At 40.9% G+C, this 25,640-nt stretch overlaps 1 protein-coding gene and 1 long non-coding RNA gene across 5 annotated transcripts in view; one reads left to right on the forward strand and one right to left on the reverse strand.

Annotated features, from left to right (window-relative positions):
- The window catches only part of FILIP1 (filamin A interacting protein 1), a 102,049-nt gene that overhangs the window by 35,776 nt on the left and 40,633 nt on the right, over positions 1-25,640 (forward strand). For all 4 annotated transcript variants that reach the window (XM_030236045.2, XM_018919137.3, XM_050972516.1 and 1 more), the window contains 2 exons: positions 6,188-6,466; positions 23,671-23,844. In XM_030236045.2, coding sequence (XP_030091905.2) covers positions 6,194-6,466; positions 23,671-23,844 — 447 coding nt within the window. In that variant the 5' untranslated portion in view covers positions 6,188-6,193. The remainder of the gene's footprint in view (positions 1-6,187; positions 6,467-23,670; positions 23,845-25,640) is intronic.
- LOC108962688 (uncharacterized) lies at positions 15,078-23,801 on the reverse strand. Its single transcript, XR_001991380.3, has 3 exons — positions 23,717-23,801; positions 16,877-16,960; positions 15,078-15,272 (listed from the first exon to the last, which is right to left on the reverse strand). It is a non-coding gene; the product is annotated as an uncharacterized LOC108962688 (long non-coding RNA).

The following is a 25,640-nucleotide window of genomic DNA, read 5'->3' on the forward strand; positions in this document are numbered from 1 at the left end:
ACTCAATTATGATCTAATAGCTTATCATTCCTCATGCCTCATGCATCCAAGATGTTTTTCCAGATGAAGCCTGGGAAACATGAATCTTTGTGAAACAAGTCTATGTTACTCCTTAGTTGGTCAGCATGCATTACTCATGTAAAAGTATTCCAGATGAAACCACAAGTTTTCCTGAAAATGACAAAATTAATGGAATTATACCAGCATAAACTTTGTTCTTTGTAAATCTGTGCCATAATTTAGCTAGAGAAGAGTTTACCTTGGAATTAAAAAAATGGAGTTAAAGTGGTATAAATCTGCCTTGGTGATGAGTGTGTTTCCTCTTTTAATTTTGTGAAATCCTTTTCTGCTTTCATGCTGATTATACTTATTTAGAAAGACACCTGGATATGGTATTTTCAGAAATCTGTTTTCTTCCTGAGAGTACACTTATGCTTATTCCTCTTTTTTTGTTTTTTCAAAACAAAGGAGCTATTGTTGATATAGTCCTTGGTGAATACAGTCTGTGTGTTACTGTCTGCCACTGTAAGAACACACAAGAATCAATTTTAAAATAAATTATAAGTCTTTGATAAAGCAAAAAGGCTTTGCTGATTCTCATGCTGCACCTCAGAAAGTATGTCTGCTATAACCTTGCTACTTTTCTACACTGCTTGCAAACAGCAAACCCCACTATGGCAGCAGTGTCAACAGGATGAAACAAATATTTATTCTTCAGTGCATGAGGCTCAGCACTGGGGTGCTGTTCCTCCTAGCACCTGTTTGACAAACACTTTTCCAGGGCAGCAAGCAGACCAGGTGAAAGGATGAAAGCAGCAATGTTTTACATAGCTAGACTAGCCACAGGTCCTCTCCCAGTCTGAACAGGAATTACAGCCCTGTGGTTTGGTTATTCACGCTGTTCACTAAATAGAGAATTGTCCTGATTCAAAGAGTATCCATAGCTCTGTGCCAAGAGCCCAACAAGAAGGGCAAGCAGCAAACGTGCTCTCAGAAAAGCACATTGGCAAAGTAGAACACTGTCAAAAGGAACAAAGACTTTTCTTGTTTGCTCAAATCATGATGCATATGAGGACAGGAGACCAGGGTTAGACAGCACAACAGATTAGTACTTTAGGATTGAAAATTTAGAAATTCAGGAAACTCCAGGATTACTAAGGTCAGATATTTTTTGTGTTCTTCATTGTATTAGTCATTAGGTTTATTGCTCTCCTCTGACCATCATGACTGAAACAAACACAGGAGTCATCTGCAAAAGGAAAAGCAAGAATGAGGTCTGCATTCCCTTGATCTAGTTCATTCACAGTCCAGAGTCTGTCACATCCAGAGTCTGCTCCACACAGCATTAGAGTCCAACTGCACAGCATTGCTCATTCAGTGCAGCTACAGCTCCTACTGGGCCTACCACAACCTCTTGGGAATGTGATTCCTTTTAATTTCTTCAGGCCAGATGAAATAATGAACATCTGCAGAGCCCAGGAAAATGTCCTGGAATAACCAATATGAAAACTAAGAATTTTAATCAGTCTCTGAGGGGGTGTGAACAGTTGTATCTCTACATGGTTGTCCTGTGAAAGTCATACCACCGAAGCCAGGTAAATTAGTGGTGGCTATCCAGATCCCTTGGGGCTAAAGCCATCCATTCCTATCTGGGGTGGTCCTTGCTGAGGACTTCTAAGCCAACAAGGTCAATTTGATGCCTCCACCCTTCTCTCCTCCTGACATGTGAGAAAATGTCTTCCCTTCCCTTCCCTTCCCTTCCCTTCCCTTCCCTTCCCTTCCCTTCCCTTCCCTTCCCTTCCCTTCCCTTCCCTTCCCTTCCCTTCCCTTCCCTTCCCTTCCCTTCCCTTCCCGTCCCTTCCCTTCCCTTCCCTTCCCTTCCCTTCCCTTCCCTTCCCTTCCCTTCCCTTCCCTTCCCTTCCCTTCCCTTCCCTTCCCTTCCCTTCCCTTCCCTTCCCTTCCCTTCCCTTCCCTTCCCTTCCCATTTTTCTTAATTGGTACCTGCTACTTTCAGATACAGACTGAGACTATTTAAAAATTTTTCCAGCTCTCATCATTTGTGGGGTGTTTCAGAACTGATGGAGGGTTTATATTATTTGGTCTCCAGTCTGAGTATATTTAAATTATTTTTCTCTCCTAGTATCATATATTGATCCATAATCACTAGGCAGAAACTTGAAATGCTCAGTGCTTGAGTTCTCCTCAATCAACCCTGTGTACCCAAGCACTTCTGCACATCACTTTGCTCCACTCCAAATTCCTGCACAGCAGAGCCCCTGAAAGATACAGTTCCCAAAGCCACAGCAGAGAAACAAATTCCAGTTTTGGTTCAGTAACCCAGCTGTACTGTCCCTAGAATACTTTGTCAGCCTGTCAGAAACCCAGCACTTTCATGTCATACTCTAATCAGTTAGATCTGCAACTGAGATCCAGACTACAAACTTATTGCCAATGGCAACAATCATATCATGGCTTTAAATCAACTTTTGTGCATGTGTGTATATTATGACATAATTATTATTATTAAGGGAAAGTACTATGGAGCCAAAATCATCATGTCCAATTAGCAAGAGGGGCTACACATTAAGTTCAAAGAACCCCTCTGTGTTATCTGATTCTGACAGAACTAGTAACAGAGCCTAATCTAACCTGCCATTGCAAGAGCTTCAGGGAGAACAAATTGCCATCAGCAGGGGAAAGACTTGGAATAGCATGCAGCCTGTCCTCTCCTGACATCCTACTCAGCAAATTCCTCACAGATTTCCTCCTGATGTCAGTAAAACTAACATAAAGGTTATTTCATAAAATCTTGTGTGGATTCTAACTTGTGAAAACTGAAGGATCCATGCCCAGAACAACAATACAGGCTCATGTAAATAACCATAACATTTGTCCTTTGTGCATAAAGCTTAACAAATGGCTGAACCAGAGGAGGGGCTGAAGAGTTCCCATGCCGAGTACCAATGCTGTGAGCACGTATTGAAATGAGTAGCCAATAAATGTCAAAATCAAGGTGACTGATCACAAAAAGTCTTCTTGTTTGACTGGAAACTGTTAGGAAAGGTTTCCAGCTTAATATGCAATATGATAAGGAGTGGGGAAAAAAGAAGTAGAGTTAAATGCCGAAGTTGCTATAAATCATATGAGCTATTTCTTTAGGGAACACAATCCCTGAATGCTGGAATGATATGGAGATGTAAGGAATGCTGTAAGATATGGAGATGTGGTCAGGACTGACAGCAGGAGGTCATTTGTTACCAGTGTTGGACTGGCAGTGTCCCCAGAATCAGTTTTGGAACCCTGGTGAAACAACAGATAAGCAAAGTTTTGGGATTTGTATATTTCCATACTGAAATAACGCAAATACTCAGAAACGATTCTTTATCGCCATGCCATCAGAAATGGGGACAGATATCCAAAATGATAGAGCTGAGCACTCCTCTCCAGCACACAGCATCTCAGCCAACACCACCGCTATGTTCTGGCTACTTCACGCTGCTCTAATTCAAACTCAGTCATCCCTACAGCTGCTTTGTGTTCCTGGAGCACTGCACAACAGCTGGATCATGCCGTTGATTTTGGCCCTTAAACTCCTTGGAAATTACTGTGTGAATATCGAAACCTTGGCCTTTTCTGTCACCATTTAACCTTCTGTTACCTGCATCTCTGGCTTCAGCTCATGACACCCTTGCATTTGGGTAATGTTTTGAAAAAGTATCAACTCCATAAGGGAAGACAGAGGAAGTGTTAGCATTCCCCTGATTTTGGCAGACTTTCACACTAAGAAAGGCTGTTAGGGGCAGTGTCCCCGAGTGTGGCAGAGTGGCTGCCACACTTACTGTCAGGTAAGGCTTGCTGCAAAATAAATCCACAAGTTTAAAAAAAGTTTTGAAAGAGGCCAAGTTTGATCTCCTATATTAGCAATCATATGCTAATTAGCCAGATGATACCGAACACCAGGTTAATTGGTTAAGCCTCTGTGTTGTCATTTTAATGAACATAACTTTGAATTTGTCCTTGGTGGGCCTCTACTGATTTACAGTGAGCATAAGCACTCTCAAAATATGCATTCCTAATTTCTCTGTTAACAGGTTGACAAGCCTATAGTCAACTGCTCAGTCTTTACACAGCCTCATGAATTGTTACTCAGCTCCCACAAGGACAGATGGATCAAAGTGGCTGTCTTGAGCTGTGATGTGCCTGGGTGACACACCACCTTTCATGAAGTCTAACATACTCAGCTAAGTGCATCTGGTTATGCAATGTTTCAGCTGATGATGTGCCTCAACAGAGGTAAATTAAATTTAACATTAATTGTGCACTTTCAGGCCTATAAATTGGGTCACCTTACTACAGAGAAGTCCTTAAAATGGCACGTTACTAGGCAGAATATACTGTAATACAATAATCTATTTTCCACTGCAAAACATATACAAGACAGTCTTCAAATATTTGTTCTTAAAACATGTGGAATGTCCTGGCTCCATGAAGCTATTCAATGCAAGCCATAAAAAATAGGTTTGGTTTAGAGATGAAAGTGGCTGGAGGCTGTGACCCACAGGGACTCAGAAGGAAACACTTAGAAAATAGAGACAGATTGAATCCCAAGTGCTCTCTCCTGAGAGGAAGCATGGTTGGAAAGTTTCAAACCCATTAAAGTTAAACAAATTGAAAAGCCCTATCTGAGAGGAAACATAGTACCATGTTTATTTTTCCATTATAAATCTGAAACCTAAAAGATTTCCTGAGGTTCTCAGGTATTGTTCATGCTTATAATGGAGACCTGTTTTTAGAAAGTGCAATTCATGTATTTAATCCAAACTGTTTGATGAAAAACACCCTGCATAAGCATTCAGGAAGCTAAAGGCCATTGTATACCTGTATCACATATTGTTTGGATAAGAGCAGGCCTACAATGCAAGGAATCTCTTTGTGAAACTCTCTCACTCTAAAATATAGGGTCTAATTCTCTCCCCATTTATGCTGCTGGATGAATTCCACTGAATTAGTGAAGACATGAGTACCCAGTCATAACAAAAGGACAATCTTCATGCTGAGTGTGAAACTACAGAAGTGCAAGACTAATTGTGGCCAGAGATTTATAATGCTGGCCTGAGTCAAGGGCAAGCCACTGCAGACCCAGTGTAATTTAACAAAGCTGATTAGTCAATGTATTTTAGGTTTTGCTCCCTCACTAGTGAACTGCTGCTCTGAACTCCTTATCAGAAGCATGTGTGATGTTATTGAAGTTGAAAAGCATCTGTTTGCTAATGAACAAACTGCAAACTAACACCAGAGATCAATTTAAACAAGAGGAAATGCTTGGAAGCAGTGGAATATTTTTCATTAGATTTATTGCTATAAAAATTTAGCAGTACAGTTGGTCAAGTGACAGAGCTGAGGAATGTTTGCTGTTGTAGTCTAAGCCTCCATGTAGGTGCTTAAGAAGACAGAAATGTGAGCATTGAATAACCATGACCTGACATTTTGGAGAAACCCTGAATCTTCTGGAAAGAGTGTGTTGATATTGCCCATTTACCTGTTAGTGATTTCATACCATTTGTGCTCATTTTTCAAACTTCTTTTCAACTTTCCTTTATGGAACTTATTGTCTATTAATGCTGTGCAGTATCTGCCGCCTGATTTACTCTGCATTCTCCATTCTTCTTGGTTACCTGCAATAAAATCATTGCTTATTTCAGAGAAACAGCAGACTGACATTCGTCATGCTTTGGCACTCCACTCTCACAGAGAATTTCTACTCCAGCAATATGCTTTTCAAAAATTCAATTGCATTTCTGTTTCTCAAGTAAGCCACATGTTAAATCAGATCCATTTGACAACCTGCTTTGTTTTGTACTGTTGAATTGGGAATGATCAACACGTCAGCTGAAGAAAAGGAAACACTGGAACATGCTGTTCCACATAAATTTTAAGTTCCATACATTTAAGCTCATATCAGCATTTGGCTTGCTGAAAAAGATGGCTAACCTTACCTCAGGACTTTTTTTCTGCCCCACACAGAGTTGGAATGGTTGAGCTTTCTACCACAGCCTCTTGAGCATGACAGTATTCTCCAGTTTTTAGAAGACTGTTGTTCTTACCAAAGGCAGTATTTCCACTGTGGCTTTCTTTTTTCGTAAGTAACTTTGTTTACAAATGCATCTTTATGTTTGTTTCTTTCTAGGCAGGGATGAGGTCCCGAAACCAAGGTGGAGAAAGCTCGTCTAACGGGCACTTCTCCAGTTCCAAGCCTGTCATCAGCCACGCAGAGAATGAAAAACTTCAGGAGGATGCCAAGAAAAAGAACAAACCTCATCGGAAGGAAGATGAGGTCATGGTTTCAGCCACTGTCAAACGGCACTCAAAATCACCTGGTCCTAGTGAGAGAAAGAACAAGAAGTCCATAGAGCTTTCTAAAGAAGACTTGATAAAACTACTCAGTATAATGGAAGGAGAATTGCAGGTAAATTAAACATATTCTAAACCATATTTTCTATGTACCTATCTATTTTTAGGTTGTCCAAAGAGCACAGGGCTCAACTAACAGGAACATCCATATTTAAGGCAAAAGACCACAAGGAGAGAGCAGTAGTAGCTGGTGTTTAACAGCCCTAGTTTTAAGTGATGCTTTATTTCCCACTGCAGCTACCCAAGTAAGAAAAATTATAAACACCTGCCAAAGAAACACCTGACAAACAAATGTGGATCTGCAGGTGAGGCTGAAAACAGCCACAGGAGAATCAGTGGTGGGTGGGAAGAAGGGAGGGGGGGAAGGCAAGTAAATATAGGGAATGTAATTGCAATCATTATTGAAAATATTCAGGAGGCTAATATAAAAGTCAGGAATACTGAAAATGGACTTAGGATGTCCCCTGGAACTTAGGATGTCCCCTAGAACTTCTGAGGCCTCAGCCAAAGCTCTGCCTGTCCTGATTTCTGGAGTCCAGTGTTCTGCACATTCCTTGCCTTTCAAAGATCCATTCATTTTATTTCTTGGAGTAATGCTTGCTTGAAATCTTTCTCAGTTGTCCTGGTTTGCATGTTAATTTCAGCCCAGTAGTAAGTCCCTGATGGCAGTCAGCCTGATTCTGCACTTAACTCGTCCCCAAATGTCTGTCCAGTTTTGAGATTCTCTTTAATGCTATTACATCACTGAACTCTCTGTAGTGTGAGCCTCCAGAGAATTTCAAAATAAGAAGCTGAAATGTGGTATTTCAAAAAGTCAATATGAAGACTTGTGGCTTTTCAAAACTTATCCCCTTTTGTAATAGGACTGCTTTTCAAATTCATACGATCTTTTGGTTGTACTTTAGTGACCTTTTTCACTGAACCTGTGGACAAGCAGAAAAAAGCCACCCAACCTGTGTGAAACATTTTGTCTTAATCCCTTTATTCCAATTAACCATCACTATTTAGCTTTTAATAGAAGGCTTTACTTTGCCCCTGAAACCCACATTCATAATATTATTACTTTAATGTTATACTTGTTACCATCTTATCTGATTACAAGAAGAAATTGTTCTGTTAATTTCTTTGGTACATGGGTAACCATTAGCACAACTCTGAGATTCCATCTCACTAAGTATCATTAAGTACCACTTTTTCTGCACATAATTCATCTCTAGCTTGTCAGAAACTACTGTCAAGTTACAAGAAGTATGCATTCAAAATAAATAATTTTGTCAAACACAGAGAATAGTCATTTTACAATGAAAATCTACAGGGAAAAAAAGGAAGAAAATATGTTGAATGCAATTTTGCAGAAGAAAAAAGAAATTATAGAAAAGTAACCATTTTTATTGTCCTTCATTTTACTTTATTCAAAATCATATATATGTAATTTCCTTAGAGATGGAGCTAGCGTGCAGCTTCTGTGGTGAACAGAGCCAAACCTCAATAGAAATGTATCATGCTCGTGTTGTTCACAAAGATTTACCCTGAAATCACCTTTGTGGTCTGGAAAGGCGAGGTGAAGAAAGTCACTGATGTTTCCTGTGTGGCAATAAATGTGGTCTTTATTGCTTGAGTAATTCTCCTGTTCTTCACCATAGTCTTTTACTTTGTGGGGTGGTTACACAACCTTTGAAGGACTGCCCATGTACTCATTATCCTTATGGGCATGATGGGAATAGATCCTGGACAGTACTTTTAGGGCTTTTCATACATACAGACCCCAAAGAGATGTCAGGCACTGCTGAAGCTTCCTGGCATGACAGGAGGGTATGGGGACACCCACACTGGTAGGTGTAGAGTGCATCTCTTCTTCTGCTCCTTGCAGCCAGGCAGGGAAGAGAGTAATTATTTTTAATCCACACAAGTTTTTAATTTCATGTCAAACCCCCCATTTTTAGTTATTTCCCTGGCACCTGTGTTGACCCATTTCTGAAGTGGGCAAGCTACAGCACTTTGGCTTGAGATGAGAGCCTGGCTTTAACACTACAAAGGAAGATGAGCCAAGGAAGGCTCCAGCCAAAGTAAATACTCTGGTATTACCTCCTGGCTGTCACAGTGACCTAATGCACTGAGTCATTTCATGGCTTTTTATTTTCAGATCTTTTCAGACATCTCTGGTGGCTGGCTGGCATTTTGTTGGACTGACAAATCACACTGCGGGTTTACTTTGAAGCCATTTCAATACTGGCAAAGCAAACATTATCCAGGCATATGGAAGAGGAATTTGTTTTGAGAATAGCATCAGGCTGTACCTGTAGGGAGATGCATTATTTTCTGAATGAAAAAAACGGGATAAAATACCACATTTGTTTGCTCAGCCATGAGCAGGGAGTATCTTATGCCCATACCACCAGGGTGACACTGCCTTGGAACCCTCAAATGTTGAGCTAAGCCATGGGAGGTAACCTGTGACAGTGAGGTTAAGTGGGGTTAGCAGGGTAAACTTGTAATGTATTCATATGCATTGTGTGCTTAATTCTCTACTCACATCATCTGAAAACACAGACCCACAGCACATTTATCTTGGTATCAATATTGAGCACTTTTATCACAACTTGATGCCCCAGCTCTTAATTTTGAAGTCAGACATGCCAGAAAACCATGGAGAGACACCCTGGAAATGATGTTGATGTCTTCATTTTACCTTGATTAGTTTTCAAAATTATAATACCCTCAGGTAGGTTGCTTGTGCTTTAGTTTCAAGAACCAAGTTGTGCCTGTCTTCATGTTTCCTGTCTGGACCCTGTACATTTACTGAATAGAGAGAAGGAAAGCTTTTCATAAACATCTGAGGTCACCATATAGCCTATGCCTTATTTTGTAAGAAAACAAAAGGGAAGAAAAAGTTTACAGAAGCTGTGGTGACGAGAATGTGTCCCAATATACATGGCAGGAGAGCTCTTAAGTACAGCCTCTCTGAAAGAAGGGTGGGAAGCAAATGAACTGATGACAGGGATTTATTTTAATGGCCCTACAGCTCAGTGGAGTGTATTTTCTCTTGTGAGATCTAACTGCTCACATAAAAAAAAGTAGTGATTACATGGTCTTTAAACCCATATTGAACAGATAGTGGCAAAAGACCAATGAAGGATTGCTTCCTATACCTGAAAAAAAATCTTATTTTTAAATACTGTAAAGCTGATTTGAAAAGAAAACTTCAAATACCAGTAGAATAAATTGGACCATGAAAGCATGGCATTAATTTGCTTGGTGATTTCAGTCAAACCCACATGCGAATATTGTTAATTACAGAGCAAGACAGGCTCTGTGGATCTTTACAATGATGATATAATACTATCTGTGGTTCACAGATTTTTGTCCAATGGCCTATGTATTTGTCCTGGCAGGAACATATTCCCTTTCTGTATGTTTTCTGAGCAGCAGCCATTAATCTTCAGCAATTCCAACACTGATTTTCAACATTTCCTGACTGGGGGCCCAAAAGGAAATGAGGAGGAGTATTCCTACATGTTTACGACTCACTCTTTTATTGCATGTTTGGGGGAAAAACCCACAATAATAAAAATATATTTATAAAGACAGCATCCCACTATAAATCATTAGGTTTTTCAAGAAAAATAATTTCTTATCCAGATTCTGTGCCTATTGCTGAAGGACAATTTAAGCTTGGGAGACAGTTTCCTATATTTCACACCAATTCAAAAAGGAGCAACTTTTCCACTCAAGGCCTTTATGATAGTCCATGTTTACTGGGTTTCTCCGGTGCCAACGTGGCATTCATGCCCTGCAGCTCAGCCCCTCATTCCTGTCGAGGTCCCTTCCATGCTTTAGGGCTGAGGGAAATGTTTCCTGAGAGCCTGGCACTGCTGAGGAGCAGAGCTCCTCAGAGCCATGCAGCCATGGGGGGTAAAGGAAATGCATGTTGAGTTGTCAGCTGCACATTTCCTCTGTTGCAGACCTGAGGGTGCAGATGGGCAAGATGTGAAATGGGATGCCCTGAGGAACAGCATGTGTAATATACAAGGGATACATAAATTAATATTTATTAATTAGACAAGACACAATTTCTGACAAGTCCTCAGACTTCCAAATGGGCTAATGTAACACTGGCTTGGGTTTGGTTTGATATTTGAAGGGAAACACTTATTACAAACTACATATTTGTAGCAGATATTCAGAGGTAAACCTATTTATACAGCATTCCTGGTTCAGATGGAGAGACCAAACCACTCTGCTGTCAAAGAAATCCCTTCCTTACAAGCATTTAATCAAGGCTGCATTTAATGTTTAATTTGAGTGCTTGCAGAAGGTGCCAGAGCAATATCTTGTTGAAGGGCAGGTGTGGGAGGCTGGTTGCTGAAACAAGGCAGTCGTGGGGGAAGGAGCTCTCTCCTCCAACAGGAGGAGACAGGAGGAGCTCACCTTCAGGTGGGCTGCAAGACTTTCTTCTCAGCCTGGGAGGATCAGGGAAGGGTTAGCAGAGGACTCTGTGTTTTGTGCTCTCTGGTAAGGTCCTTCTGAAACACTCTGGTATCAGTGACTGCACATCCTGTCACCAGGAAAATCCTCACTCTTAACAAAGTCAATTAACTCACATGGGTTTAGGTGATAAACTACCCTTTGCATTTTAACATTTTATAAGGCATTTTAATACTTTTCTGTCTGTCTTTCTAGCAGAAAACTGTTCTTTGTAAATGCAAAGGAAAGGAAAATTCTGTACTGTTTCCATCTTTCTGCTTTCTCTTTTTCAGGGAAAATTATATATATATATATATATATATATATATAAAATATAATACCTTTTTTTTTTATAATTGCTCTGTTCAGCTCTTTTTCCTAAGATCTAAATTTCCCTATTCACTTTTCTTCCATTCTTTATTTTTCTAGCTGTGAGCTTTTTTCTTACTCTACTTTTTTGTCACTTCCCAGCTCAGGCTTTCCTTGTGCTTACACTGCAGATGCATTGATTGACCTGAGAATTCTGGAGATAAAATTGTAGAAAATCTACTGTGTATAAAATCCCATCATCTGATTTTTTAGGCAAAGGCTTCCTTTTTTAAGATTAAGTGGGTTGTATACTTTGATGACTCCTATTGGAAAACAGTCCCAGAACTGAAAATCTTTAATGTTTATCTGATTTCTCCCATTTAATTTCTAAAGCAATTTTAAATATATCTAGTGAAACCTTTATGAAACTCTGCTGTACAGTGATCCTACTTTGAAAGCCCACCTCTGTCCCTCCTGCTTTAATGCCTGATGTGTTTGTAGGCAACAGCCTTGCATGCTCTGAGCCTTTGTTTTCACTGTGCTACCCTACCACATCCTTTCCATTTCCTCTGGCAAAACAGGCTCTCCATGTCCTCATCACCCCCTGACCAGCAGCAGTCACACCCCTGGTTCACCTTCTTGGTGTCTGTAGCTGGAACTGCACGTGGTCCTTGCTGTAGGAGAGAGCTCCCTGTGCCTTGTGCATCTGGTTTCATACTTGCCTTTCTCTTTAGGCATGGCATTCCTTGGCCTTCCCATCACTTGTCACTCTGACTAGTATATGCAAGAGAATTTTACTCTGTAGCTGTTGTTATGATGTTTTTCTGTCTCTTTTTCCTCTTGCTGCAATTACATACCTTGCATGTAATGCCTCAAACTGCTTTTGTATTGACTCTTCCAAAATATTGTAACCACATTGGGAGAGCCACCTAGTTGTTTAGTTAAAAACACTGTACAAACTTCTGTATTTTTCTTCAGTGCCTTTTTTTTTATACTCTTGCATTAATATTAATAAATATGGATCTGTCTGAAAGCACAAGCAAGGAATGTGGGATAGATAGGTGGGTAGAAACCACATGTGTTTCTTGTGCAGGCACAGAAATCAGAAGAGAAAGCTGGGGCAAGTTGCCTTGGCACCAGGGAAAGCAGTGAGGAGAAGGAGTTTTCAAATGGTCTTTAGCAAAATAGCATAGATTAACAAGCAGGAGATGAGCCAAGGCAGAAAGAATAGGTAAAGCCAGAGAAGAGTGCATGCAAGGTATCTGTGAAGTCCTGTTGATTGAACTGAAACAGTTTAGGATTTATGAGGACATCATAGATGAAATACAAATTCCCCACGGGAAAACCTTGGCAAGGACAGAACTACAGGGAAAAGGAGAAGATAGGGTTAATGTGAGGAAGGAGAGGTGACTTAAGCAGAATGGAATGAGGGGAAAGAGGCTGGGCAATAGAAGAAAAAGAGTGTAAGTAAAAGGGGAATACAACAGAGATAAATGGAGCCAAGCTAGTCACACAGAAAGTGGGCACACAAAAGGCAAGAAAATGAAGGGAGACATGGTATCCACAGTGTAGCAAAATAAGAGCTTAAAAACAAACCCTAAAAATGTCTGGCACATCAGTAAATGAGTTAAAAAATTGTCTCCTCTCTTACTGACCCCTGGTTTGTTTGTGTTTTTTTCTAGTGAAGAATGCTTTTGCAACACAAAAAAAAAAAGTTTTCAGACCACAGATGCTGTCTTCTATTTTTATTGAATAATTTATAACCAGATAATAATTTTGTCCAGAATAGTATTATAGTTATTTTTATTATATATAGAATAGAATAGTTTATTCTCTGTAGCTGCAGTGCAAAGTGCAGAACATATCATAGGAGGTAAGAAGAATTTGTCTAGCAAGTCCCAAAATCATCAGTTTTAAAATAGAACCTGGCTGTTTTGTGAGAGGAAAAAACCCCAAAAAACAAAGGTTAGACAGTATACTGAAATATAGTTAAATTGTGCTATTTAGGCAATTTCCTGCTCCATCTGAAATAAAGGGCAGAGGTACTATCAACTATGGGGATGATAGCCATCCATCTCTTTGGTACTGAAATTGCTTTAGAATTACATGTATGCTTTTCAAAGTAATGATCCTCAGTAAAATGTCACTGTCACAGGACAGCTGTAGGCTGGAGACCTCTTTCACAAAGATATTTTAACATCCTTCTCTAGTAATGCCTAAGCTGTACTTAACAGAGCTGAGTCCATTGTGTTAGTTAGGCTTGAAGGATCAGAAGAGAGAGGAATAACTGGCAAGTGTCTCTGACCCACTGAACATCTTATCTAGAGTGGAAGGAAGAGTAGGAACAGCTTGGTTTTTTTTTTTTTCCAAAAATTCTTGGTCTTCTCTTCAAAACAGAACAGAATTACAGAATTGCCCACAACGAGCTTTTTGAGTTTTGGTCTTTTTCCAAACTGGTCCTCTCTTGCAAACTTTTAAAAATTAGTTTTAAATAATTATATAATTCGACTATTTTTCTTTTTCTTTACATTTACTTACCAGAAATTGTATATTCAGTGCAACAGTAATGAAGAAGTTCGTTTCTCTTCTCATTTTTCTTGAAAGTTCACTCTGTGGGAGAGCACACGGCCGATCATTTTGCAATCAATGTTAAATGCATGAGCTTTCTGGCTTTAAAATATCTGGGATTCTTTGGAGAGCTTGCAACGAGCATATGTCTTATGTGTCAGAATGCTGTCCAGTACTCTGAGTCACCAGTTGTTAATTTAACATTGCAGTGGTAGATGAACCTGTTTTTATTAACTTTGCTGCCCCAGTTCTGTGTTTATTAAGTTTTTGTCTGTTGTCCTCTAGCTGAGGATCAGATAAGCTCTTGAGAGCAAAACAGATTGTTTTTAATCCAAAACAAGCTTTAATAAATGCAAATATAAATCTTTACATAATAATTGTCATAACATGGCTGAGAAAATGTCTTGTTTCTAGGGTTAAAGGCTCCATCTATTGGTTGACTAAAGTGAGAGAAATGTAACATTTTCACATAGAAAACTGAAGGTCCTACTGAACATCCTGTGTCTTGCCACATCTTACAAAACTGGGACTTTGAGAGTTTGTGTGATACCCAAAATGAAGTAAACTCTGACTTATTTCAGAGCCCTGGGCACATGTGGCACCCAAAATGATGCAGTGCTGAGGGAGGCACTATGAAGGGAAATCCTTTCCCGAGACAGGAAGGGTTTGGATTTTGCTAGTGATGTCTTTCTTATCCTGGAAATTATTGGTTTTCTTTGCAAAAAATTAGCATCAACTCTTCCATGCCAGAGAAATGAGTGGAACTGAACTAACTCAAATGCAGTTGCATGATAACTTCCAGACATTTGTGACCTTCAAGTTTAAACAAGTCAGAAACAGAAATATTGATGTGAATATGAAACCCCCAATTCTCCAGGATTGTCTTGGGCAATCTCAGCAGTTCAGGTAAAACAGCATTTTGAAGGGCTTCAGAGTCATTCTTGGAAATGCAGTGGGACAATAGAGAGGGGAAAGGATGTCCCCAAGTGGGGCTTGGGGAGCGCAAAGGGAAGGACAGGCACTGGGGAATCAGGGGGATTTTGGAGACAACTGAGGGCATCATGGGCATGGCTGGGAGCTCTCACTCTGTGCCTTTCACTGCCCACCCACCCTAGTTGCTTCACACTCAGAGTTTGGCCACTTCCCTCATTTCCTCTGACAACTCCTCCATTCAAATCACTGGTTGTGCTGGTGAGTGCTCGCTGTAATGCAGTCCTACTGTTCTTGCCCATTCATCAGCCACCAGTAACTGGGATGCACATTGTGCAGCACAGAGTACTCAAAAACGTCTCGTTGAAGCCAACAAAATGCTTGGACAAGAGAAAGTTGTGTATACAGTTTATTACACACGTACACAGACTTAGGTCTGTTAGTGTCCCACATGCTCCTGTCTCCACAGAGGAGGCAGAAGGAATGCCTCTGACTTCATCATCCTGGTGGTTACAGCCCTGCTGGCTCCAGCTTGTCTTGCTCCATCCTGCTCCTTGTCTGCTTGTTCCTTCCAGAAGGAAGTAAGATCACTGTGGAAAAAAAAAAAATGCCTGGGCTGATTTGTTCCTATTGGAGGCAGGGCACTCACAGCAGCTGCTTGAAGTGCATCCCTGAAATTCAAATCAGAGCACCTAATTTCAGATGCTTCTGTTCCTTATACTGTCAATGTAGCACTTGCAAAGAGCAATTTAGACAAGTTACACATCTAATGAAGATACTTTTTAGTTTCTAATGGATTTCAACAAATTGGATGATAGTACAGAAGAGCCTGTCCCTGGAAGAAATAGAATATAAGAAACGGAGGAAAATTAATAGGAGAACACTGATATTGATGTCAGAGTCTCATATTTTTTGTAGGATTCACAGCATATCTAGATCTTCTATATACTTGGAAATTATATCTCATTAATGAGAAATATTATTTCCTTTATGGAATGGAAATTGGAGCATGGTGGGATTAATTTTATGTGTGAAGCATAAGAAAGAGGTTCACGATCCATGGGCCTCTTGTGTCTTGGTCCAGACTCACTAATAGGGCCATATGATAAAAGAAGAAAGAGGAAAATAAATGCTTTTCCTGTTATTGCCCTTTCATTAGTCACTTTTTTTTTCCTCCTAAAGCTTCTAACAGATCCCAAAATAAGTTCTGGTTACAAAAGGAACATGGCAGCTTGATGGCTAGTTGGATCAGTCTGTGGTTTCTGCTTGCTGCTGGGCTTCAGGCCATGTGAAAAATATTACACAGTTAATGTTGGCTGAGACAAAAACTCTGTGACTGGATACAGCAAACCCAAACCAGTGGGTTTAGCCATGGTGAGGCATTGCTGGAGCATGCAGAACATATCCCAACATGCAGAGTCACGCACATAACTTGACAGTGACCTCTTGCCCTGGTGTCTCTGTGCTGACTGGATCATGATACTGTAATTCTATATGCTGCAGTAACTGCCCCACGGCTTGATAATATCAAGCAAAGCACTCTTTCAGTGTGAAAAGACAAGACAGGGTATCCCAGACCATAATAATTCTGAAAACATCAAGCAGTGTGGAGTTAATACTTCTCAGGGTCTTGCCATGGGAATTTTGCTGGCTGTGGCCCAGACTACAGATAATTAATTATGTCAGTGAAAGGCTCTGGTGGCCTGTTTTCTTCAGAAAAAAGTGACATCATCCGTGGAGCGCTCTGGCAATAAAGCAGAACAAAGCTGTGTGGGCAGGAAATAACAGACAGATGTCTTCTAGTGCTCATTTGATCTGTTTCAAGGCTTGCTGGAAGAAGAAATACATTGCTCAGTGCTGCTTCTCCTCAGCCCTGCAATCTTTAGCAGGGACTTTTTCAATCATAAGAGGCCAAATTAATTTCTGATGTAATTCTTCTGGAGCCACTTCAGAAGATTTATGCAGTGGCTGAGCTAGTCTATCATGTGCCTCTTCTCCAGTATTGATTTTAGAAGAGCCTTCTGAGCTATCACAAGATAAAGCACAGTAAAATTAAATGCAGTGTAGAGATCCAAAGGCACCATACAAGGCCAGAAAGTTCTGCACGGTGTGGAGTTCTGCACAGGGCAGTTCTGTTCAATATCCTCAGGGTCATGAGGGATCATTTGTATTTCTGGATATATATTTCACTTACCCTTTGTACAAAATCAACAATCAACAATGGTCACTTTTCATCACTGAAGTAATCTCTACCTCCAGAGTACATCGTGTACCTAGACTTGAATACGGAAAAGTTAAAAGAAATTCATGCAAATGAAATCCACAGTTTCAAGTATTAGGAAATTAAGCTAAGATGAAAGGTGTAAAAAAACCCTTGCTGTACATAAAGTCTTCCTTGCAAAAAAACCCAATGTATTCATGTTGCTGGTGTAGCTTAACTTTGACTCGAGTGTGTAGTTTTGGTGCCACAATATAAGAAAGATATAAAGCATTAGAGATGTCCAAAAGACAGCTGTGGAGATGGTGAAGGGTTCAGAGGGGAAACCATAGAGCAGCTGGAGTTCCTTGGTTTGTTCAGTCTGGAAGAGACTGAGGGGAGATCTCATCACAGTCTACAACTTCCTCCTGAGGGGAAGAGCAGGGCAGGCACTGATCTCTTCTTCATGGTGACAGTGACAGGATCCAAGGGAATGACCTGAGGTTGTGTCAGGTTGGATATCAGGAAAAGGATTTTACACCCAGAGGGTGTTTGGGCACTGGAGCAGGCTCCCCAGGGGAGTGGTCACAGCACCAGTCAGACAGAATTCAAGAAGTGTTTGGACAATGCTCTCAGGCACATGGTGTGATTCTTGGGGCTGTCCTGTGCAGGGCCAGGATTTGGATTTGATGTTCTCTGTGGCCCCTTCCAACTCAGGACTCCTAAGGTTCTATGATCTTATGTAATTAGCCAGCATTTTGCATGGCTAGCATCACTGAATGAGCGATACAAACAAGGCTACTTCAGATATCTGGTATAGGAGAAAAAAAAATTTACTCAGTTTTTTGGCAAAAAGATCTTTGTGTGATGCAATATGCAACAGAGAATCTAACCTCCCTGCTTTGAAACATGCTTTGCACAATAGAAGGCCTAGAGTGAGCAATCAGGCCTTTAACAAAAGTGTCATTCCAGCTGTCAGGAGTAGTTTTTATTACATTCTGTATGCATATTTATAGTATTATGAGACAAAATTAAGAAAGTACACTTTCCTTTTAATTATTTTTGTTTCCTCCTAAGATAAGAATGAAGGGAAGTTATAGGTCTTAAACATGGACTAATAGATTAGTGTTAGGAAAGATTTTCACATACAGGTGTTGGAGTGCCCCTGCTTGAAGGTGCTTGCTTTCATTAAAATAAACTAACCGAGCTAGTGATATCCACTTTCTGAAGTCCCTAATGGAACTTTTCAGAAATGAGGCTATTCCTGCCCTAGTGGAACGCATCATGTTCTGGATAGCAGGGAAAGCAGTGTGAGAACATTCTCCTGATCTCCCCCTGGATGCCTTGAGTGTGATGTTTATTAACTCTAGGTGAAATATTTGTAAAGCCTACTGGCATTTAGGAAATCAGTCACTGGTAAGACCCCAACATTACATGGATAACCTGTGACCTTATCTAGTTTCGGATGCTGAACAGAGCAGCTGTTGTGCTATAAATAACCTGAACTGTGGGCAATGCAAGGAACAACAACACAAGTAGAAGTAAAGGTTCCTGTCTGTGGTTTCATAGCTATTTTTTGTCATTAATCACTGGCAAGAAAAATACAGCTTCATAAATATTAAACATCTGCTACTTAGTGCACTTCCTTGTGTAGGTATAATAAAGTGTCTCCAGAACCAGAAAAGAAATATTCAAAAGCTGGAAATATCAGGTTGCTAAAATATTACATAATTGCATTTCTTGTAAACGCTACTCCTGCTCCTGAATTTTCAAAACTTCTTTCATCTAATTAAGAGGATTGTTGTCATGTTACTGAAATATTGAGGTTTCTTTAAAGTACTTAGGTGTAAAGTAGTAGTTAGGTGTAAAGTAGTTAGATGCCTCCAGATGTGGAGCTATGAAGGTAATAGCTACCAGTAACTGATTTTGAGAGAGACAAACTATGAACTTTCAGGGAGGCTACTTAGGAAAAAAAATCAGAAGAGTTTAGGACATGTACTGGCAAATGATCTTGAGTTGGGTTTTACTCCTAGCTGACAGTGATTACTTCGACTCCATTCAACCCATCTTGAATACAATTGAATTTTCCCCCCGATTTACTAGATGCCTTATACGAAATGAGTTTGATCAGTTCAGTCCCATTTCCCAGGTGACAAATGGCCTGTGGCAAAAATTCCCAGTTTAGTGGGTGCTGAGTTTTGTCAGCAGGCTCATGGGAGAGGCCAAAGACTGTGGGAATGGGGAGAGGGGGCTGTAGTAAATTGGCAGGGCAGGGCATGAGGAAGAAGCACGTCTGAACGCCCAGCTCGTGTAACAGTCTTTCCATTGACCAAGAATCTGGTTGCTAGGCTGCCAGACCCCTTTTACAAGCAGCAGAGTCATGCTATTGTTTCCTAAATGGTTTCAATTTTATGCAGGAACCTCTTTACATCCTTTCTATATCTTTTAAATATTTTACTAGGCATGTAGTAAAGCAAAGTTTGGAACACAGCCCCCTGCTCTGCTCAAGTTGGTGAGTAAAATAAGGTCCTTCTACTTTATTCTGCCAAAAAAGTGAGTGTTTCAGGGTGAGGAGTGGGCTCACATCAGCCTTCCATCTGGGCAAGCAGTGGGCACTCATGAGAGAAGGGGAGCATTGTCTTGGAATTCCCAGGTAGGAATGTAGACCCCATCTCTTTGGTAAGTGCACTCATGAGTGGGGAATAGAGGGGAGGGAAAGGAGAGCAGGCAAAACTTTGTGGGACAGCAGTGCTCCACAGCACCTCAGGCCCTCCATGGGTGTGCTCAAGAACTGAGGTCATCAGCCTTTAGATTTTGGCACCTCCAGTAAGCATAAAACAAGCTTAGACATAGTTCAACTTTGCAGTTCTTCTATCAGCAGGAGCAACCAAAGGAGTTAAATGAATGGTCTTTATTACTCCTACTGCTTAGAGAATCTGGTACTTGGGACATTTTATTAATGCAAAAGTATCTTTATTTTCAAGAACTCACAATTTTAACAGTTTAGACAGAAAGGTAGCTCAGTGTTTTCTGTAGGACAATTGAAGTAATGAAAAACTAACAAAAGTAAATTTTTAAAATGCCGTATTTTGACTTTAAAGAGCTTCTCTGACTAATTGCAGTCTTCTGGACTTTTGCAAATAAGTTTCATAATGAGTTACAAGCTGTTGCAATGTGCAGTCTTCTCAAGCCTGGATGCTCTTTCTCATCACAGCACCCACAAAACAAAACAAAAGCAGGACTTGAGAGATGATTTTCCTGCGCCAAACATCATGTTCCTTCTACCAAAACAGCTAAAATCTGTTCTCTGGTATTTATATGCAAGTTTACTTGCAGTTTGAAATATCTTTCTTGTGTTTGTCTCCTAGCTTATGATTTACACAAAACAAGATTGTGTTTTGGGGAAAGAAAGGCACCAGCAGTAGATGTCCATCAGTAGAAACAGCTTGCCAGAAAAGTCCCCTCTTCTTAGCTAGGGGACCCCCACTTTGAGCCTCTCATACTCAAAGGTATGCTACTTCAAAATTCACAGGTAGGAATTTTGAAGTAGCCCCAGTGCTCCTCGGCAGTGTTATTCTGACTTGTTTTCTGAAAATGGTCTGTTTCCTGCAGATTACTATACATTGGAAGAAAACATCTCTATCTGACCTCTCTTCTAGTGGTTTCAGGGGAAAATTGGTCATCTGGAGAAATATGAAATCACAAGATACACAGGCATGCTGTTTCAGCTCCTTCCCTCTATATCATCCTGAGGAGTTTCAGAGAGACTAACTGGAATTCACAAACCCCGAGGCTGATGGATGTTGCCCAGATATTTCTCTGACCTAGGTTAGCTGCCCTTCAGAATCTCCCTGTGATGGAGCTTGTTTCTGACCAAATAAAAGCAAATTTGTCTCCAGTTTATTATTAGCATTAGGTTCCCTTTTTGGTCCAGTGCTTCCTAGCAACCTGTGCGTCTGTTTGTCATTTGTTTTTCACAAGCTGTTATCACAACTGAAACAAAGTACTCGGTGAATTAACCGATACCCTTGAAAAGATAAGGATAGGAGAGATGGCTGAGCCCAGAAAAGGCAAAAGGCAGCCTGCCCCATTAATGCCATCCAAATCCCCAGGGCCAGCAGAGTGCAGGGTACAGGACAGGGCAGCAGGCTGTGCCCCTGGGCATGGTGCCACCCAGCCTGATTCTGGGCTAGGTACCCTGCCCATGGGCTGCAGCAAGGTCTGTTCAGTGCTGACTGTCCTGCCCTGTTCCCTTGGAGCTAGGTGTGTCACTGCTTCCCTTTAAAGATGAAGCAATGGATGGTTTTTTTCTTCGAAGTTTTGAACTGAGCTTGGGCACCTGCTTTCCTTCTTGGGGTGTCAGTTCCTCCATTCAGCATCATCCACTCCCCTGGCTTGGCTTCCTCTGTCTTGACTCCCTCTGGCTTTTGGGGCACCCAAACCTGCAGCATCCAGAAGCCTTTCTCAGTTAGCAGGGCCATTCTTAGCTGTTCCAGGGACTCTTATTCCTACTCCCTTGTGCTAAAGTTGCTCCATTTTAACAGTGAGTGATGACAGACTAATGAGGCCTGAAGGAAAGTCAGGCAGAGCACAACTGAACAGGGGCTGGGGCACTTGCTGGGCACAGCAGCTGCCTGCACAGCTATTTCTGTATCAAATAACCATTGCAGGGGCTGGAGTCCAGCTTTTTGCTCTGCCTATTCACAATGTTAAATCCCCATTCCCGAGCTGTCTCTGTCCGCTCTGCCCAGCACTGCCAGTGTTTAATTATACCATCCAGGGCCCAACAGCCCCAACGTGAGAGAATGAACTCATCCTCCTCCCCTCCCAAACAGGGTCTGAGCTGTGCCTGTCCCTGTGGAAAGGCCTGCTGTGTGTCTTGGTGCAGAGGGCAGAAGGGAGCTGCTCCCCCATCCCCATCCCTCTGTGTTGGTGCTCCCTGTGCACAGTGCTCTCCCTGTGGCACAGGGCCTCAAGACAACACATCATAAAATCTGGACATTTAGGAATCCCTCCATACTCCCGTGCTATCCTACTGAACTTTTTAAAGGCTTTTTCTTCAATATAGAAGCATTGGCCTCATGGTGATGAAGACACTAAAATATCTGTTATTTCTACAGGGATAGAGAAAAGTAATACATTTGCAAACCTGTCAAGAACCTGCCTAAAATAACATTTTTCCTGTATTGAGAATGGCACAGTCTTAGGATGTGATGTAGTGAGGTGTACATGCTCTTCTGCCTTTCTTTGGGGCTAGCTCACATAATCCCCTTAGTTCTAATATCCATGAGTGATGAACCTTTCCCACTCTCATTCTGAAATAAGATTAATACCCCTCCAATTTGCATTTTGTATCTTGCAGACAAGTGAAAAAACTTTACTTCTGTTTACAAAATGTTATGCATATTATTGTATATATTGGGCTAGTTCTTAATGAGATGGCATGATCTTTGCCTGAAGTTCATGATTTATTTTCATGTTTTAAATAAAAAAAAAAATTAAAGGATATTTGCCATTTCCCAAAATTGTTTTCTTGCTCATTTTAAAACCAAGTAGTTTTGTTGAGCTGTAGTGCCTCTGTGGCTCTGGGTAAAGATTTAAGATTTGCTACAGGGATGAATTGAATGCTGTTATGAACAGCTTGGAAAAGTGTGAAGAGTTGGTCACTTCAGAAATCTTAAAACAGGCATTGCTTACATAGGGGCAGAATTTGTAAAGAATTTTTTCCTAAAATGTCTGAACCTTTCCTTAGTGCTTAATTTAATTCCCAAGCTCACATGGGTTGTCAGAAAGGCAGGAAAGAGAAAAACCCCTGTACTCTTCTACTCCCCCATCCATTTGCACTTGTGGGAAAGATGTTCTCTAGGGAAATCCAGGAGCTCCCCTTTGCCCACCAAAAACCTGTAGGTTTTACAGTCCTTCCCTGGACTATGGCCTCATAAACACTCCTTGAAGGACAAGCTGGTGTCCTGCCCCCATTTTACAGATGGCTTCACAGGTGTTGGCAAGCACCATTAGAAACAGAGCCCTGGCTTAAGTGTTTGTCCACAGCACAGCCATAAAGTGCTCCTTATTCATAGCCACGTGGCCTTGCAGAACTGTCTGGTCATGCCCAGATGTCTCCTCATGCTGCTGGAACTGGGGGCTTCCACCTGGGGTAGGGAGCTCCAGGCTGCCCTTGGCCACAGGAGCTCCCCTGCTCCCAGCCCCAGCTCCAGCAGCACAGCCATCCTCCATGGCTGGGAGCATTTGCTCAGACTTTCCACATCTCCTTAGCTGGGGTCTGCAATGTCTAGGAGTTTGTTTAAAGAAAAAAGCCTAGAAAAATTTATTTAAAAGTTTCTTGGAAAGAGTATTTAGTCGGAAATTCAGTTAGGGAGTGACTAGGAAGTAGCTGTCTGAGAAATATTAGTTCAGCTCACCTGTGCTGCTTGTTCTCCTCATTTCCTTATCCCTTCAGGGAACAGCATGGGCAACAACTAAGATCCAGTGTATGAAGAATAATGATGTTCCCTGGCTATAGTTGCAACTCAGATAAAAATTCACGGTTTTCAAATGTAATGTCATACAGACACAGAATAATTCATCCCTTAAAGTACAATATTTGTATTGGACAGATCATGTTTAATCTGAGATCTCCCAACATTTTTATATTTGCATTGACAGCCTGTCATTTTTCTAATTTATTTTATTTTTGTGTATGCAGTCTTTACATATGAAATGCTCCTATTTTCCCCATGTTCCCTCTTGGTTAATAGGTTGACTCATGAGAGTGATTTGCAATATTACAGGCAAGGGAGGATGTGATCCACATGCTGAAGACAGAGAAAACCAAACCTGAAGTTTTAGAAGCTCATTATGGGTCTGCAACTCCAGAGAATGTGCTTCGAGTGCTACACAGGGATGCCATCCTTGCCCAGGAGAAGTCTGTAGGGGAAGACGTCTATGAGAAACCGATTTCAGAGGTAACAACTTCTTGACTGACAACATTATCTCTGCACAGGGAGAAGCTTAATCAAAAGTGAGACCCCATATATTTTGGATGCATGCAAAGCATGCAAGAGGATAACACAGAATTTGAACACTGAAAATAAAATCTTGTTCACTCATATGCAGAATACTTTGTAAGCGAAGTCACGGGATTTGAACACAAACCATAAAGAGGCTGTGTGCTTCCTAGGGCTGGTGCTGTTAAGCAAGACCAAAATCTTGGGTGTTAAATTTCTAGTTTTTAAATTCCTTTCAATTATAGGCTTCAGCCTCTACTGCTCACAGCACTGGTAACTACTCCTTGATTTTCTTGGCATACTAGAACACTGTCATGAGGGTAGTTAAGAAAAGAAGACCTTTGGAGATTGACTTTGAGCATATTTATGGGATCATAAATCCATATCCATTTTACATCACTTAAACTCTAGGACTGCAAAGTCAGTTCAGCCCCTAAAGGAGACTTATAGGAGTCCTTGCTTTAAAATTTAAGCAATAAATGCATGTTGAGTAGACCTGAGAATTAGAGTAGACCTGAGAATGTCTGAGGCCAGAGTGGATGCCAAAATAAACAGCAATTGCTCCTGTTCATAGTTTCATAACAGTCCAGGTCATGGGGAAGGAGCATGCAACAACATAGTTCATCCAGTTAGAACATTTAATTTGTTCACCAGCAGTTGTGTCTACCATGGGATATCTTTGTACTATGTGTTCCCATTGAAGCATCTCCTGGAATTTTTGGGATGTTAGTAAATAAGGAAATCCAACCATAGTATGTGGGAGCATACATAAAATACTCTCAGACAAGATTAAAAGAGCTTAGCAAGGCATTTTTCCGAAGAAGATGAAAATTTGACAGGGACCTCAATGTAAAACTTTCATCATATACAGACTCAAAAGGCTTATGCTGAAAAAAAATAGAAAAAGTAAGTGTAAAAATCTACTCTGAAAAGCTGAATCCAACCTGGCTCTTTTATAAAATGCAATTACTTTTTCACTTTGAGTGCTACAGTCAGCTTCTGGAGAGCAAACTGCCATGGTCCTCCTGCTCTCTTATTTCCCTCAGTTTACTGAGACATACTGTGAAACAACAGCAGCCCAGGGCAGCTGGGGCTGAAGAAGATGAGATTCTCACAGGGTAAGGGGTGGGAGTGGGCAGAGCAACCAGAGAAGCACAAAGGCTGAGAGCTGCTCCGGCAAGGAGGAGGCTGAAATTGGTCATCTGCACCCAAGAAACAGCCAAAGGAGCAACATGAATAGCTGTGGTGGAATTAGAGTGCCCTGGCAAGTTTTCAGACACACCTCCCTGGTTTTAATGTTTGTTTGAATAATAGTTGGCATATTAAATTAATAAAAAATGCAGAAGACAAAAAGGGTAAAGGGTTGTGAATAAATAAAGAGAATTTCTGTAAAAAAACAGGCTGAGGGGAAACTCCTGAGGCTTATATTTAACTGCATTTGGTTATGTAAAACTGAATCTGGACAGAATCTAAATAACCTGGATCTTTTATCTCAGCAGAGTTACAGGTGTGTTAAAGATGTGTAACTCAAATTTCAGCCTTCAGATTACACTTTAAGCATCACATGCAAGTGTCCAGTTCCCATACAGGTGTGTGAATTCAGGCTCCAAGGCTCTGAGTTCTGAGCTACAGCTCTTTCCTAGTGAAATGAAGAAAGTATGGACAGCACCTCACCACAGGGGAAATGCGGCACTGCAACAATATTATTTGTTGCTTAAAGCTAAGTGAAATTCTGTCCTTTGTGTATCTGAAAA

The sequence above is a fragment of the Serinus canaria genome, chromosome 3 (genome assembly GCF_022539315.1).
Source record: "Serinus canaria isolate serCan28SL12 chromosome 3, serCan2020, whole genome shotgun sequence".
In the NCBI taxonomy this organism is placed as follows: domain Eukaryota; kingdom Metazoa; phylum Chordata; class Aves; order Passeriformes; family Fringillidae; genus Serinus; species Serinus canaria.